General features: G+C 37.8%; 1 protein-coding gene across 8 annotated transcripts in view; it reads left to right on the forward strand.

Moving 5' to 3' along the window:
• fgfr2 (fibroblast growth factor receptor 2) overlaps window positions 1–17327 on the forward strand; it is a 51869-nt gene extending 34542 nt beyond the window's left edge. For all 8 annotated transcript variants that reach the window (XM_051916681.1, XM_051916683.1, XM_051916680.1 and 5 more), the window contains 7 exons: window positions 1229–1339; window positions 1608–1798; window positions 3692–3814; window positions 6879–6949; window positions 10405–10542; window positions 12489–12594; window positions 15402–17327. In XM_051916681.1, the coding sequence (XP_051772641.1) occupies window positions 1229–1339; window positions 1608–1798; window positions 3692–3814; window positions 6879–6949; window positions 10405–10542; window positions 12489–12594; window positions 15402–15566 (905 nt within the window). In that variant the 3' untranslated portion in view covers window positions 15567–17327. The remainder of the gene's footprint in view (window positions 1–1228; window positions 1340–1607; window positions 1799–3691; window positions 3815–6878; window positions 6950–10404; window positions 10543–12488; window positions 12595–15401) is intronic.
• Window positions 17328–18106: the final 779 nt, after the last annotated feature.

The following is an 18106-nucleotide window of genomic DNA, read 5'->3' on the forward strand; positions in this document are numbered from 1 at the left end:
AGGAATGACGGTCAGTGGATTGTGTCAGGTTCGCTCCAGTGGTCAGCAGGCAGATAATGAAAAGGCGACTGTCTCTAAGGTAATTACTCTAAATGGAAGAAACGCTTTTTAATTGTGAGGCAATGAAAGGAGAGCTGTGTGGCGGCTCTTCAGTGTAACACTAAACCACACAGACAGACAGTTACACTGGGACACAGTCTGGCCAACCCACTCATACAGGGAGTGTTGGCATACTAGCATACTAGCATACTACTTTTGCTTTATGTGTAATGTGCATGTATATGAATATAATTTACAACAGGATACATCCAGAACACTGAGCAGAAGTGTGTCCCACAATGCAATTGCATTGACTGTTAATTTCTGTCTTCATTTTTGGATTTAACTGCCAAATATTAAGATATTATTAAAAAAAAAAAAAAAACATTTCATACCTATTGAATGTTTAGATCATACCGTCACCATTTTGTCTATTTAAACAGGAAAAAATCTAAGATTTTTGAGTTTAAGGATTATGGAGTGCCACAAGGCTCTGTGTTAGGCCCGCTGTTATTTTCAATATATAAGCTGATACTTGGTAATATTATAAGAAAACATGGAACTAGTTAAGCCGATGATACTCAGTTATATATTTCAACATGACCAGATGAGATTTCCGAATTATCCAAGCTGGCAGAGTGTGTTAAAGATATAAAATATTGGATGACCAGTAATTTTCTTCTGTTAAATTCGGATAAGACTGAGGAATTACTTATTGGACCAAAAACCTGTACACAGAATCTCTTAGACTATAATTTGCATTTAGAAGGATGTACTGTTACTTCATCCTCTACAATTAAACACCTGTGTGTTATATTAGACAGCAATTTGTTCTTCGAAAATCATATTTCATATGTTACAAAAACAAAAAGACATGCATTTTCTGTAAAGCTGCTTTGAAACGATGTGTAATGTGAAAAGCGCTGAACTGAATTGAAATGTGAATTCCCCAGTTTAAGACATCATTCCATTTTGAAACATTTATCATTGTTCTGTTTCTCATACTATTTTTAAAATATAGTTTGCAGAATACAGTATTTACTGTCAAGTATGCATCTATGTTCTGTAGTGCACAGGAAACAGGAAATACTAACAGGGTTTATTTAGGATTTTTCCAATTCAAGCAGATTATTAGATTTTGTTGAGTGGACACAACAAAAATTATTTTATTGTTTTTTAACCTTTCTAGACGATGCAACAGAGAAAGATCTTTCTGACCTGGTGTCAGAGATGGAGATGATGAAGATGATTGGCCGGCACAAGAACATCATCAATCTGTTGGGGGCGTGTACGCAGGACGGTGAGCGATTCGTTTTATCCCTAGTTTACTGTGTCATATTTGATATATTCATTTCTAAGGTCTCTATATGATCAACATGATCAAGACTTTGCTGAAAAACCAGATGTACATAATCTAAATTATAATCCTTCTGTCGTCTGATCAATAGTTCATACTTTTTTAGCAAGTAAAAAGCCTTTTAATGTCATTCAACATTTTCTACTTATGATTTCATCTGTACGAATGACAGTGGGATCTCTGACAACATCTCTTTCTCTCTCTTTCTCAGGTCCGTTATATGTCATAGTAGAGTATGCATCTAAGGGTAACCTTCGGGAGTATTTGAGGGCCCGGCGGCCCCCGGGAATGGAGTACTCGTACGATATAGCCCGAGTATCAGATGAGCCTCTCACCTTCAAAGATCTGGTCTCCTGCACTTATCAAGTAGCCCGTGGCATGGAGTATTTAGCCTCACAGAAGGTATCAGCACATCACACCATATACAAATGTCATTTATTTTTTTATATATCGATAAATGTCATTTACACAGACTTTAAGTGGTGCTGGTCTCAACTAGTTGTGAGGTTCACATCATCAAATCATAGAAGCTTATTCAAGAGTTTTTTCTGAGCGCACCTGTATATTTTGTTTTGTTCTTAGAGTTTCTGATTTCTATGGAAGCTTATTTCCACCACGGAATAAAACAATTGAAAAGATAATTGCAATTTTTTTTTTGTGACAATTCTGACTTTTTTTCTCTCAATTGCAAGATATAAACTTGCAATTGCTAGTAATAATGAGAATTGCGAAATATACTCACAATTCTGACTTTTTTCTCGCAGTTGCAAGTTTATATCTCACAATTCTGACTTTTTATCTGGCAATTCGGACTTTTTTTTCGCAATTGCGAGTTTATATCTCACAATTCTGACTTTTTTTCTCACAATTTTGACTTTTTTTCTCACAATTCTGGCTTTTTTATTGCAATTCTGACTTTTTTCTTGCAATTGCGAGTTTATATCTCACAATTCTGACTTTTTATCTGGCAATTCGGACTTTTTTTTCGCAATTGCGAGTTTATATCTCACAATTCTGACTTTTTTTCTCACAATTTTGACTTTTTTTCTCACAATTCTGGCTTTTTTATTGCAATTCTGACTTTTTTCTCGCAATTGCGAGTTTATATCTCACAATTCTGACTTTTTTTCTCACAATTTTGACTTTTTTTCTCACAATTCTGACTTTTTTTCTTGCAATTCTGTTTTTTTTTTAGCAATTGCGAGTATATATCACAATTCTGACATTTTTTTTGTCACAATTCTGACTTTTTTTCCCAATTCTGACATTTTTCTCACAATTTTGACTTTTTTTCTTGCAATTGCGAGTGTTTATCTCACAATTCTGACATTTTTTTCTCACAATTCTGACATTTTTTCTCACAATTCTGACTTTTTTCTCGCAATTCTGACTTTTTTTCTCACAATTCTGACTTTTTTCTCACAATTCTGACTTTTTTCTTACAATTCTGACTTTTTTTCTCACAATTCTGACTTTTTTTCCGCAATTTTGACTTTTTTTCTAGCAATTGCATGTTTATATCTCGCAAGTCTAACTTCTTTTCTCAGAATTGTGATATATAAACTCACAATTGCAAGTTATAAAGTCCAATTCTGAGAAAATACAGACTTTTTTTCTCAGAATTGCGAGTTTATATCTTGCAATTCTGACTATAACATGCAATTGCAACTTTATATCACGTGATTCTGAGGGAAAAAAAGTCAGAATTGTGAGATAAAAAAGTCGCAATTACCTATTTTATTTTTTATTCAGTGGCGGAAACATGCTTCCATAGATTTCACATCTACCTGTCCCTAAATATCACTTTTGAGAAAAGTCTCTAAGAGGCTGGTTCTTGGCCATAATAAACAGAAATGGATCAGACTTCATGCTAATGGCTTCTCTAAACTATTTATAGAATTGAAATCCAACAGATGAATATATAACAAGCTTTTTTAATGCAGTTAATTCTTACATGCACGTTTAAAGAGTGCATGTAATAAGCAGCGTTTTTCATACGGTTAATGAATGAATCACAGCAGATGTGCACGACTCTGTAAGCCGGTCACAACGCTCTCACTGCGAACATGCTAACTAAACACTGTCATCACGCTCGCCTTCCCGCCTGGAATGCGCACAGAGCCTTATCGTGCTCTCAGACACTCTCGCACGGATCCACCCTGCGGTTTATCCCTGAAGTACCGAAACGTTCCTGTAGTGTGTTGTTTGTGTCTGCGTGTGTGATGTTTGTCTGTGTTTCCAAGATGCAGTCGTGATGATTTATCCTCTTTCTATCTTTCTCCATCTCTATGGCAGTGTATACACAGGGATCTGGCTGCCAGGAATGTGTTGGTCACAGAAAGCAACTTTATGAAGATTGCAGACTTTGGCCTGGCCAGAGACGTCCACAATATAGATTACTATAAAAAGACCACAAATGTGAGTTTCATTTCGTCAGGTGACACTCCTCTTTACCTTTATGCACATTTCCTGTTGCTTTTCATCTTGGTATGCGATCTTTTGTCTGTGTTTAAAGATGCATGTGATGCACACCATTACTATCTGTTGTGCTGAAGCTGAAAAAGGTTGAGACAAGACACACATTACTGTTCAAAGGTTTCTGAGTTTTTCAATGTTTTTAAGCATTTTATTGGACAAAAGTTGGGATAAGCTCCTGAGTTGGTCTATTTTTCCTGACTGTAAATTTTAAATGCATCAACTAAATGTTAATTTTGTCAATGTTTAAGTGTACACAACCATACAAATGGCCTCAAATCCAATATACATGATCTAAAAGCTACAAAACTCCAATTTAGATCTCATTGAGTCTTGAATCGTCCTTTATACAGATATATTCAGGCTTGACTCCTTTCAGCCTCCCGCCATCTCTTTCTTTGTTCTCTCACCTTTTCTCTCTTTCATTTCTCCTTTTCCCCCCTCTGTTTATCTGCCACATCCCCCCCTCCCTCCTCTCACCAGTCTTGGCATGATTTGCAGATTCCCAGGCAGTCGGCGTGTAAAGTGATTTCAGCTCTTTGCTTATTTGGCCCTGCCCTCTTCTCTTATTCCAAAGCTTGTTGTTCAAGCTCATGAGAAAGAAATGTTAGTGACAAACCTAAACACATTAGCATAGCTTTAACTCCCATTCCCACCATTATACCAGTCTCTAGCCCATCTGTGATGCTTGTTTGGGCTGTAATTCACTCATCCGAGAGTTTAGGTCATCAGACGTGGCGGAGAAAGAGTGTGTGAATCTTAATAGCATCGTAATCATCATTACATTTGGGTCAATGTTCACGAAAGATCAACATGAAATCAAAATTGACCCTATTTAATAAATAAACATAGTATTATTGTGCATGATTCAAGTGTCAAACTCCACTCCTCAAGGGCCACTGTCTCCAACCAGCTCCAAAACACCTGCCTGGAAGAAATCCTGAAGACCTTGATTAGCTGGTTCAGGTGTTTAATTAGGGTTGGAGCTAAACTCTGCTGGGGATTTGCCCTCCAGGAACTGAATTTGACACTCTTGTTCTAGTTGGTCATTTATGGTTGTTAGATGGTGAAGATGGTTGATCAGTTGGGTTTCCAGCTGGTTGAAAAATCAGGTCCACCAGCTGGAAATTCAATTGATCAATGGATCCTGATGGATCATGCTGGTTAGAGCTGGTTGGACCAGTAGAATACTAGCTAACATGTCCAAAAAACTAGCCTGCCAACTTTTAACTGGTAGGACTTGGATTTTACAACAGAGAAGTAAATGTTAACAGCAACTTTTCCAAACTTAAAGGTTTAGTTCACCCAAAAATGAAAATTCTGTCATTAATTACTCACCCTCATGTCGTTCCAAACTCATAAGACTTTTGTTCATCTTTGGAACACAAATTGAGATATTTTTGATAAAATCTCCATCCCTCCATTGACAGCTACACAATTGCGAACTTGACGCTTCAAAAAGTTCATGAAGAGATTGTAAAACTAATCCATATGAATTTAATGGTTTAGTCCAAATCAAAGCTCAAACGTGCTGCGTAACATGAGAATGAACCTCATTGGTTCTTGTTGAAGCTCAAACGTGCTGCGTAACACGAGAATGAACCTCGTTGGTTCTTGTTGAAGCTCAAACGTGCTGCGTAACACCAGAATGAACCTCATTGGTTCTTGTTGAAGCTCAAACGTGCTGCGTAACATGAGAATGAACCTCATTGGTTCTTGTTGAAGCTCAAACGTGCTGCGTAACACGAGAATGAACCTCGTTGGTTCTTGTTGAAGCTCAAACGTGCTGCGTAACACGAGAATGAACCTCGTTGGTTCTTGTTGAAGCTCAAACGTGCTGCGTAACACGAGAATAAACCTTATTGGTTCTTGTTGAAGCTCAAACGTGCCGCGTAACACGAGAATGAACCTCATTGGTTCTTGTTGAAGCTCAAACGTGCTGCGTAACACGAGAATAAACCTTATTGGTTCTTGTTGAAGCTCAAACGTGCCGCGTAACACGAGAATGAACCTCATTGGTTCTTGTTGAAGCTCAAACGTGCTGCGTAACACGAGAATAAACCTTATTGGTTCTTGTTGAAGCTCAAACGTGCTGCGTAACACCAGAATGAACCTCGTTGGTTCTTGTTGAAGCTCAAACGTGCTGCGTAACACGACAATGAACCTCATTGGTTCTTGTTGAAGCTCAAACGTGCTGCGTAACACGACAATGAACCTCATTGGTTCTTGTTGAAGCTCAAACGTGCTGCGTAACACCAGAATGAACCTCGTTGGTTCTTGTTGAAGCTCAAACGTGCTGCGTAACACCAGAATGAACCTCATTGATCAAGCAAACATGCTTGAGCTTCCATTTACCACAACTTATGTGTGCGTTGATGAATGTTTATATGTGAATATAAGCCTAAATTCAATCTGTTCATCAAATAAAGTGACTGTGTCTCTTCAGAAAATGGACTAAACCACTCAATTCATATGGATGAATTTTCATTTTTAGGTGAACTATCCCTTTAATTCACCAGTACTGCTTTAGTCCTGATTTATTTCTTTGTTCTTATCAAGGTCACCAAGATCTGGCCATGAATGTTTTAAACATAGTTTGGCATTATTAAAACAACGAGCAAAGCCCAGATTGAGCGATACTGATGACTGATTAATGGCTGGGGTTAGATTCAATTACACTAGTTCAACCCTGTCTAAATAAAACACTGTGAGCCAGGAGATTGTGAACTCGGAGCCCTTCCTATTGGATCTAGCACTGTAAATGCCATTGACTCTTGTATCTTCTCCACTAGCCTCAATTTATAAACCCGCAATGACTCCTTTGGGAAATTAGAGTTCTGCGATACGTCCCACCAGGATTTAATTCCCAATCATTATTGGCTGTTTGGGGCTTAATGAAATTTCAGGCTAACAAGGGTCTCGTGCAGATAAAGATGTGAGTTTGGCAGTGTGTGGATGTTGTTGTGTGTCGACCGTCTTTGACCTTTTCTCCTATTGATGTCTGTAGGGTCGTCTGCCTGTGAAATGGATGGCTCCAGAGGCGCTGTTCGACCGAGTATACACGCACCAGAGTGATGTGTAAGTCAACCATTTCATTTTTAAGTAGAGATATCATGGAAAACAAGATTATTATTGAGCTTTTGCCGAGGTTTATGACCCAAACTCCCTCCCGGGTCCATGCTTATTATTTCCTGACCCTAAGTGATGGCATATAAACCTCACACATCACAAACATAAGCATATGAACATATGATGCATATTTACATGTAAGTGCAACTGTTACTAGTTCTACATGTGAAGAGTTAAGCCAGTTATTACAGGATTTTAGCACATAGAACGATGATAGATTATTATTACTTCTGCACTTTTGAAAATGATACAGTTAGAGATGTTTGTCTTTTTTGAAAAAATTGAAAAAGGGACTGTTTTCAGTGGATTTGGATAGCAGGAAAACACTTCTACTGTGGTTGGAGTCGCTGTGTGTTTGTATAAAGCGAGTAGTTTGGGAATGAATAGGAACTGTTGGCAGGTGAGTTCAGGGAGCGAGAATTGATTCCCTTCTGAAAAGTGGTGGAAAGTTAAGGAAGTGTTTTTGCAAGGAGAAGGGCTGTTCGCGGCCAGCGCTACACCGAAAAGCGAGAGATTTCACGCTCGACTTGCGGCCAGTGCCGTGTTACTAATCTGCGCAGCTTCAAAGCCCTTCAGACTCTCACCTCCCAGAGCCTGGACGGAAATGCCCATGATCTTCCCTTCACTCCGTCCTCTCTCCAGCTCTTCTGTGTCTCATTGTTTTTTCTTTTTCTGAACACATGAAAGTCTCTTCCCCTCTTTTTGTTTTCCATAGAGTGAAATAATCCTGTTTCTTGTCATTTGAGTTTGCGTTTGTCCGTTAGCACATGCTTGTTTCATCTCATTTTAAGCTTACTTCTCGTAAAGAGATGAAACGAACCGGAAGTTACGCTTTGGTGCATGTTGGATTTTTCACGCAGCCTCTGCGGGACGTTTTGAAGTTTTGGTTGCGTGCTTGGGCTGCAGTCATTTCTGCATTCTTTTGTTATTAATAATATGATCTTTTGGTTTGCACCCAATCAATCTTTAATTTGTCTAGTGCTTAATGCATTGGAATGTACAAAAACAGACATTATCATAGATTTTGGCCATACTGTCCACCCCTAATGAAATATGTTGTAAGTGTGTGTGTGTGTGTTGTGGTCATTATCTTTTGTCATGTGTGTCCGCTCTTTGTGTGGTCCGTGCAGTAAAATTAAATCAATAGCAAAGAGACCCTTATTGATGGCAAACTCTTGAATCTTTTGTCTCAGCTAATGTCCTGAGCTCTCTGATTGGCTCAGAGGCAGACACAATCTATATATGACATCATATTAAGTGAATACATAAATTATAATAAAAAGTGGCATGTTTTGACAAACAAGATCCCCAGGGAATGGGATGATGTAAGTTGCAGAGCTTGCAGAAATGGAAATATGGATGCATATGTGTGGATTTCCTGTTTGTTTAGGATGTTAAATTGATGGCTTTTATGGTTAAGGTTCATCCGGCCCCATGCAAGGTCAGCTATATTAGATTAGAAAGGTGTCGCCCGTGATATATATTGTGGCTCAGTTTGTGGCTCATTGATGCACGTGGGGAGCGAAGGCTGGCCCGTGTGGTCCGATCCAACAGACGAGCTACTGTAGCTCAAATTGCTCCAGAAGTTAATGCTGGTTCTGATAGAAAGGTGTTGAAATACACAGTCATCAGTTTGTTGTGTATGGAGCTGCAGACCAGTCAGGGTGCCCATGCTGACCCATGTCCATTACAGTTAAGCATGTTTTCTTCATGCAAAATATAATTTCTTATTTTTTTCTTTTAAGAATTTTTGTAAGATTCAGTCATTGCTAATTAGCAAGCAAAGTCTAGTAGAATAGTAGACGCCTGTATTATTTCCATGCACGCTGATTGCGGCTTATTGCATTGAAGCGTAAGGGTTCAAGAGGGCATTGCAGTGACCCTTTCTGTGCTCTCAGTGTGAGTGATTGATCATGGGGAGGTTAGCCGCGGTTACATGGGGTGACTGAATAGAGATGATGAATTTGGCAAACATGTCAGAGAAGATGCGGCGCTAGATAAAGACGAGAAGAAGACAAACAAGGTAACTGATTATGTAAACAAACATGTGGACGGGTAACCGCAGGAGTAAACCAAAGCAGAGAGTCTTTGTGCTTTGCTTTGTGTGTTGTGATTGCTACAGGTCACCAGAAAGATAAATTGTGTTGCTCAGAGATTGCTCTTTTGTAGCTCAGGAGACTTAAAGGGATAGTTCAGCCAAAAAATGAAAATTCGGTCATCGTTTATTCACCCTCAAGTTATTCCAAACCTGTATTAGTTTCTTTCTTCTGTTGAACACAAAAGAAGATATTTTAAAGAATGTTGGTATCCAGACAGTTGACAGTTGCCGTTGATTTCCATAGTATTGTTTTCCTGCTATGGAAGTCAATGAGGCCCATCAACTGTTTGGTTACCAACATTCTTCAAAATATCATCTTTTGTGTTCAACAACTTGAGGGACGAAATATTAGAGTTCATATTGAGTTTGGTATCTGAGAACATTTTGAGACATTTTTTGGAAACTTTTGCAATCTGAGAAGCAGAAGTCTCAATTTGCTCTCCTTTGAATCTCATTACAAGAAGCAATTGAGAAGATCTCACTTGAGCTTTTGTGTGTGTGTGTTTGTAGAGATATGTTTCTCAAGCACATTGTGTAATGCATTGATGATTTTAAACCATTATATCTCGTGATTGTGAAATGCTTTTACTAGCTCAGCAGGATAAATAAAAGCTTATGCAGATGATAAGGATTTCTGGCTCTGCATGTCCGTTGGCCTATTTTGGGACCCTTTTAACTCTCATATGATGAGTCAAAGGTGTGGAACCCTCTGAGGAAACTCTTATCATCATTTGAGTGAATTTTATTCCCCCGCTCATCTTAGATGAAGCAACATGGAATTGGCACATGATGAAAAATCATTCCCCGCTGCAATCTTCCGCCCTCTGGATGTTTGTTTCCTGTGGGTCTCGCTAATGTTTGTTTTGACTGGACAATATGTGTCATTGTGGCATTCCATGGAGGACAAAAGCCAGCTTTGAGTCGTGTAAGAGTGGTCCACAGTCTGAGACTCTCACAGAAAGACCGCATTTAGACCCCAACAGCTACTGCCTTGTTGGCGCCAACAAATATCGCCACTGTAAATGGATCAAATTTGGATTTTTGGCTTCATTTCACAGAGCGATCCTCATCCAAATTTTGTGGATAGTGAAGTGATGGTACCACAGAAGAGGCTGGAATTTGTTGCTCCCTTAAATAACTGTACAAAATGCTGATTGTTCAACATTTCAATTGCATGCCGATATACTCTCACTGTATTTACAGTCAAAACACTGATTGAAAGTGTAATATGAACCACAAGAGGAACGTGTTTGCTGTGTGTTGTACTGGGAAAGTGATCTGATGAATGTGTTTCTGTCTCTTCCAGCTGGTCGTTCGGGGTTTTAATGTGGGAGATCTTCACGCTCGGTGGTTCTCCGTATCCTGGAATACCTGTCGAGGAGCTGTTTAAGCTGCTAAAAGAGGGTCATCGCATGGACAAACCTGCTAACTGCACCAACGAGTTGTGAGTGTTCTTTTTTCAAACGTTACATGGTTTGTAATTGCAATCGTTCCTGATCACTGAAATCTATTTGTCCAAAGTTGCACTTATATTTATGCTAATAACTCTTGAATCGTGATGGCTAGAACCAACATTTTTCCTCTGATTCCTTGGTTCAAGACGATTCGATTGCACGATCTGTCTTTCCGAAAAACCTACTTTTTCAAACTCCTCCTAGGTTGTTGCTCCAATTTTCACGAAAATTGAACCAGATCATCTTCAGACAATGCCGACAAAAAGTTGTGGAATTCAAGTTGATTTGTCATTTGTCGTTGTTGAAAAACGAACAAATTTTATGTAGCACATGCAAAAGTAGACGTAAGGCTGTGTCTCTTCAACGCTTTATCGTATTCAAACTCAGCGCCATCTACTGGTCTAGAGAAATGAAAATTGGCTGTTTTTGCTTATAACTTCTGAACGGTTTGTCCTAAGAAGTGGTCTCATTAGATTCAGGGTGGCCAAGTCGATTTTGGGTGTCGGCCATTTTGAATTTTGTAGTAAAATACTGTAATTTACGAACGCATCAACATATCATTACGAAACTCGGTATGGGTCATCAGCACGATGCCCTGAAGGAGTCTGAGAAGTTTCTGGCTAGCACCACCTAGTGGTGAAAAAAATTATTTACATGCTTATAACTGTGGATGTGGTTGACTTATTTTCACTGGAGTCATCCCAAATCCTTGCAAGTCCAACGATACCAAACTTGCTAGGTTTATGGTTTGTGCAATGTTGTGATTTAGCATTTAAACAACATTCGCAAATATCTTAGAAACCGTTAGTCCGATCGAAACGAAACCACGGTAGGAAAATTTAAAAAATAGGTCTTTAACTATATGCCAATGGCCAAATGTCAAAATTTTGAGTATGTGGCAAAATAAATTCAATCAAAGTCAGGTGTGGGTATTTTTTTATGTGTTCATACATATAAATGTGTATAACTCCTAAACGAAAATGAGATATTTTCACCAAATTTGACACACTTATGTATGGGGTCATTCTGAGGGGACACAAAAAAAAAAGAAATGGTGGGACTGTGCCACTTGGTGGCACTATAATTGAACAAAACATGAAATTGGCTCTAACTACAGCACTGTTGGTCTGATTGACATGCAGAGTCTTTGTCTCAGTTGCTGTCAAAGTCCATTATGACATTGTTGGTCTGCTGATAGCTTCCTTGTTTGCTTCTGTTGTGCTTGGCCCCTTAATTGCTGCTTGCAGCTATATTTAAATTAGTTTCCCTACTAATCATTTACTTTTTCTGCCATTTTTAGTTAAGCTAGCATCATTTTCTTTTCTACCATTGTTTTTTGTCTTGCATTTAGCATGTCAGAGTTAAGCTGATGTGCAAATAAAAAAATTTTTCCCCCTGGCTTGCTCTTGGCTTGTCTAAGCTAGCATATTACTAATCATTTTCTTAATATACCATTTCTGTCTTGCTAAGTTAGTTAAGCTGGTGTCCCACTAACGTTTTGTATCATAGTGTGTCCATGTACTAGTTAAGCTAGTGTTATTGTTGTTGTTTTTCCCCTCAGTTTCACTCAGAAACCCATTCCATAAGTAAAATGGTAAAATGCTGTTCATGTCGACTTGTTTCCCAGCTAGTGTGAATTGGCTCTACCAAGACTCTTTGCAGCTTCTGAGAACATCCAACAGATCGTAATGTCACAGTCATTGGTCAGACTCTCATAGCATTGACAGCAATGAGCTCCTTCTCACCCTAATCTACCAGCCGTGATGTCAATGACCTAACAAACTTTCACGTTGATTTCCTGCCAAAATGAGACTTTGCAGTAGTTGCTCTTTCATCGAACAAGCTATACTCGCCTGAGCATGTCTGATTACTCAAATGGTTGCACCAAAAACAAAGCATAGAAATAAATAAATGATGTCACGTTGTCTTTTCTCAGGTACATGATGATGAAGGACTGCTGGCATGCGATCTCCTCCCACAGGCCCACATTCAAACAGTTAGTTGAGGACTTGGACCGCATTCTCACTTTGGCAACCAACGAGGTGAGACGCACACACAATTACACACGCTGAATAAACAGACTCGTAACCATTCACGCTTTCCCTATAGTTCTGGGATTCATCAAACCCATGCCAACGCTGGCCCCAGCTTGCAACGTTTCGCAAGATCCGCAAGGGGAAGGAAACCGCTTTTACAGGTCGAGAGTTGCACGCGCTTGATTTCATCCAGGCTTTGGTTTTCGAGCGCAGACCTAGCGTTGCTCAATTGTCAGATTGATCCCTACGACGGAACGCTAGACGATTCTTTCCGTTCTCTAGCTGTCATCCACGATATTCGTGTGGCGGGCTGAGGGATGGAAATCTGTCAGAACTTGTCGAAGGGGGGATTGAGCCGTGGAAGAGAGATGATGCCAAAAGCCCCGCTCTTGCTCGCCGTTTTGAACTTTAGAAATGTAATAAAGTGCCTCTGCTTTCTTCCCCCCGTCTTAAACTGCTCACAGATGTGAAGGTCTTTAGTAATGTGAGCTGCCTTGTGTTGAGCAGCGAGAGTTCAATCCAACACTCATTTTCAGCAACCTAAAACCCCCCTTTTCCTCTAGTCAAATAGCTCAGTACCAGCCACAAAGAGAAAATGGCTCCAATTTTGTTTGAGGAATGAACCAGGAAAAACATTCTTCTTTACATTTTTCTTATACTTGTATATTCGAGTGCATTGGATGTTTATATGATGTATTGTGTTTATATAATATATATATGTCTTCAGGTGTGGTCCCTTCTGTTACTGATTCACTGAATTTCGATATCCAGATATTGGTTAGACTTGACGACGTTCTGAAGGAGATTGTTCAGACGTGGAATCTGGTGGTTTCCAGCTTGGTTAAACTTGGATTGAGTATTCCAACATTTGAGCGACTTTATTTTGAAGGAAGCAGCTAGTAGATGAATTTTATTGCTGGTGACCCACAGCGGAAAGTATTATTTGACTTATAAATAATTATTTGATTATAAATACTACTGTTCAGAAGTTTGGGGTCAGTAATATTTTTTATTTTTTTTAAGAAATTCATACTTTTATTCAGCAAGGACGCATTAAATTGATTAAAAGTGACAGTAAGGACAGGTTTTTGTTAATATGAAAAAAAATATATAAATATATATGGGTCATTCTACAGAATTGGTTCAAGTTGGAAACGTCTTGAAAAAAATGTCTTTTTCCACAAATTTTGTATGTATGCAAATAGTATATTATCCAAGTTACACATTTCTAGTAATTGTACAGTTAATTCTCATAATGTATTTTCAGAAAGTTTTGGAATATTTTTCCTCTCCTCAAATTTGTCACTACCGAAACACAATAATAAATAATTTAATAAGAAGGGTCACATTGACCTATTAGGATTTTGTGGTAACACTTTAGTATAGGGAACACATATAAACAATTAACTATGACTTTTCCCTCAATAAACTCCTAATTTACTGCTTATTAATAGTTAGTAAGCTAGTTGTTAAGTTTAGGTATTGGTATAGGATTAAGAATGCAGAATAAGGCATTAATATGTGCTTAATAATTACTAATAAACAGCTAATATTCTAGTAATATGCATGCTAATAATCAACTAGTTAAAAGACCCTAAAATAAAGTGTTACCGATTTTGTTTACATCTACCTTGTAAATATATTTTTTTGCTATTTTATTAAAAAAGTTTTCACAGGTAAATCAATAACAATTACAATTTTAACAATATTTCAAGTGTAATTTATGAGATTTGTTGTATTTTGAATCCAATCTTTCTTTGTAAAAGTCATGAAGTTTATCAAACTGATGTCGAAGTGAAGGATTCATTAGTTTGAATAAACATTGAACCAAACACTATAATAACATCTTAGTTGATCATTCAAGATACTTTATTTTTTGACAAAACATCCCATGTTTCGGTCGTGACTGCACATTTTCGGTAGTGACAGTAATGTGTTGGTAGTGACCACATCACATGACAGGATTTAACTCACATAATAAAACATATTAAAATACTAATGATTTGCATAACTGTACTAAAATTTTGTTTATTTCGCCCAAATAAAGGATTATGCGTTGAGTTTTTGTCACTACCAAAACAATTTCGGTCGTGACAATTTTAGACACTTTTGAGCCGCTCAAAGATGTTAATCAGCACATGGTTATCTAGCACAGTTCTGAACAGTTGTACACACATAAAAACTACATTTTATGGAATAACACCCAAAAAAGTTTGTTTAATTGCAGAAAAAGGTGTTTGTTAGTGACGTTCCTTAAAGTGACACACAGATTTTCAGACTTTTGAACACATTTAACTCAGAATGATGGACCTATCTACTGTGAAAGAGAGGCTATGAGAGGGAGGGACACAGGAATATTTCCTGATCAGAAATGTAGAAGTGTGTTAAAATCAGACTCAGACAATGAAAAACACGCACTGTTTCGGTAGTGACATGAAAATGCGGGACATATTTTTTTTTTTACACAAAGTTTCATGATTTAAAATAAAATATATAAAACTTCACTTACAAATATATAAACTATGTATACATATTTTAAAAAAAATAATAAAAATGATAAAATTACTAAAATTAAGATGAAAAATCTCAAATCTAATTCAAAATATTAACAAAAACTATAAATGATACTAAAATAAAATGCATTTTTATCCAAAGAAATATATTTTCTTTTTCTCCTGGAGAAGGTTCTCCATTCCTAATTGACTAATTGTAATATAATTAGATTTTTCCCCTATTAAATGCAACAGCTCTAGTTGAATCACGACTGGTCTCTCCATGTATATATACTGACAGCTTCATCCGTGTGTCTGCAGGAGTATCTGGACCTGTGCGCCCCGGTGGAGCAGTACTCTCCCAGCTTCCCCGACACACGCAGCTCCTGCTCCTCCGGAGATGATTCCGTCTTCTCCCACGACCCCTTAGCAGACGAGCCCTGCCTTCCCAAGTACCAGCACATCAACGGAGGCATAAAAACATGAGCCCCTTCAACGTTCTCCAGACCCACCACATCCAAGCTACACCTCCAGTTCTCCAAAAGAGTGAAAGACTTTTACCCACAGTTCACTTTGACCCACCCAGAACCGTACGCTGCCTCAAGACTCCCGGCGAAGCTCCCGCTGGACTTTGGGAGCGTGCCGAGGGAGGCTGAGACTCGGCCTCAGTGCTGCTTTTCCGGAAAGAAACTGAAGTGTGTGAAGCGCAGGTGCTTTTTTTTGTGGAAACACACACTTGCGCGCACAAAAACACGTGACCAAGCTCTTAAGAAGAGGACGAGGACCGAAGAAAAGTGACTGTTCCCAAGGGCCCACCTCTTTGTTTATTTTGCTGATTTTTTTTTTTTCCGTTTATGTTGGAATTCTCTTCCATTCTTGCCGTCATTCCGTTGCTTGGCATTCCAGGAGTCTGTGTTCCCAAGTGAAATGAAATGGAGCACATGGACAGAACTCTTAAGAGACTAAAACCAAGACAAAAAGGAGAAAATAGGAAACGAGTACTATATGGAAACAGAAGAAGAAGAAGAAAACATATCACTGCCTCCGGTTGGTTTTTACAATGTTTTTATTTTTAAATGCTCCGTTTTTACCGTGATAACGCAGTTATCATACAAAAGCCCAAGCAGTTATCCTTATTGGTAAAAAAATAAATAAAAATAATAATACATGGTATATAGTGCTGGGTATATTTGTAAATATATTCAAATATGTAAAAATATATATTATATATTTACAATGAATTATTTTTTGTATGGACTTCCGAACAATTCCTCCCCTTTCCCTCTTTTTCTCCAGAGTCAGAAATGGATGTAGACACGTCTAGATGTTTTTATTACATTCCCAGACAAACATTCGCACATTTACAGCAGGACTCGACATTAAAGACTGCTTGAAAAATGCATTTTTGTGTGTATGTGTTGAGGTATTTCCTGTTAAAACAGGAAGTTTCTTTTCTTTGTCTTCTATTAGGAGTTCACTAGCATTTTAGATGACCTCAAAACTAACAAACATGCACTAAAAGCCACAAAACTCTTATTTTGGTGTATATGTTCCAGACACATCTGCTGGTTTGAATCCGGGCACGGAAAATCTTCCTGGAAACGTTTAATGTCGGGTCCTGCTCAACTCTCACTTGCTGACACAGTCGCGTATTGGCTTTCAGGGAAAGAGATAGTGTGTTAATTTATTGACTTATGTTAAAAAGAATCAAAAGGATAAAAAAAGATCAAAATAATAAAGAGATAATAATATTAATGATGACAGTAGAAACGATAATGATTCATAATGTTTATTTTGTAATTTAAAATGACATTTCAGTGAAGCAATGGTACAAAGAATTATGTGTAGCTGGTATCGAAAGATTTGCATTTCTTACATTTTTATATATATATACACACACACAAATGTGAATGGTAAGTTAAAATGCAAAAATAACGTACATTTTTATAGTCAGCTAATCCCTTTTCTATAGTAGAGGATGTTGTTTTTATCCGGTTATTTTACTCACACTGAAGTTTGCATTTGAATTTGACAGAATACTGGAAAAAAGTTTGCAGACAGTATATATTTTTTTGCAGTTTTACCCACATCAGCTCAGTTAAATCATTTAGATCAAATACAGTTTTCAAAACGCAAAAGTATTAAGAATTGTTCAAGTGTTTCATTTTCTTCCAGACAAATGAGATGAGGTTGTTCTCAACAAATGTTCCTGACAGATTTGTAAAATTAAAGATGGAAAAAAATGAATTGTGTGTGATATGTTTTCTTTCTGGTGTCTTTGCATGTAAGTTGCAAGTGCATAGACACACATCCTTGTGGTAGTTGTAGTCTTTATGTAGAAGAGAATTTGATAAGCAATGTTCATATTGAGATATCTGATATTAATTTCAAGATTTGCTATTTTGGCATATGTGAGCAGTTTGAGAACTTGTTGAAATCTTATATGAGATTACTGGGGTCTTTTTCTTAGGAGAATCATCTGAAAAGCAGATGTTAACCTAAGCAAATCAATCATTTGATCTCATTGATGTCTTGTAGAAAAATTGAGATCTCCTACATGACTTTTCATTTCTGTAGGAACGAGGATTCCCTGAAAAAATGCCATTACAGATTATTTTCTTCTTTGTTCTTCATATGGCTTGTGAGGCAAACTACTCATTCTGACAGCGTCACACTCACGTCTTAAAAATCAAGGTTCCAACAGGAGGTTTTCAGTTTCACAGCCAATGCCATAGAAGAACCATTTTTGGTTCCCCAAAGAATCTTTCAGTGAACAGTTCTTAAAATAACCACTTTTTTCTTAGTATACGGAGCATTTAAAGTGGACCTATAATGCCCTATAATTTACAAGATGTAATATAAGATCCCCAGAATGTGTCTGTGAAGTTTCAGCTCAAAATCCCCCACAGATCATTTATTATAGCTTGTCAAATTTGCCCCTATTTGGGTGTGAGCAAAAACACACCGTTTTTGTGTTTGTCCCTTTAAATGCAAATGAGCTGCTGCTCCCGGCCCCCTTTCCAGAA

Source organism: Ctenopharyngodon idella, chromosome 13 (assembly GCF_019924925.1).
Source record: "Ctenopharyngodon idella isolate HZGC_01 chromosome 13, HZGC01, whole genome shotgun sequence".
NCBI lineage: Eukaryota > Metazoa > Chordata > Actinopteri > Cypriniformes > Xenocyprididae > Ctenopharyngodon > Ctenopharyngodon idella.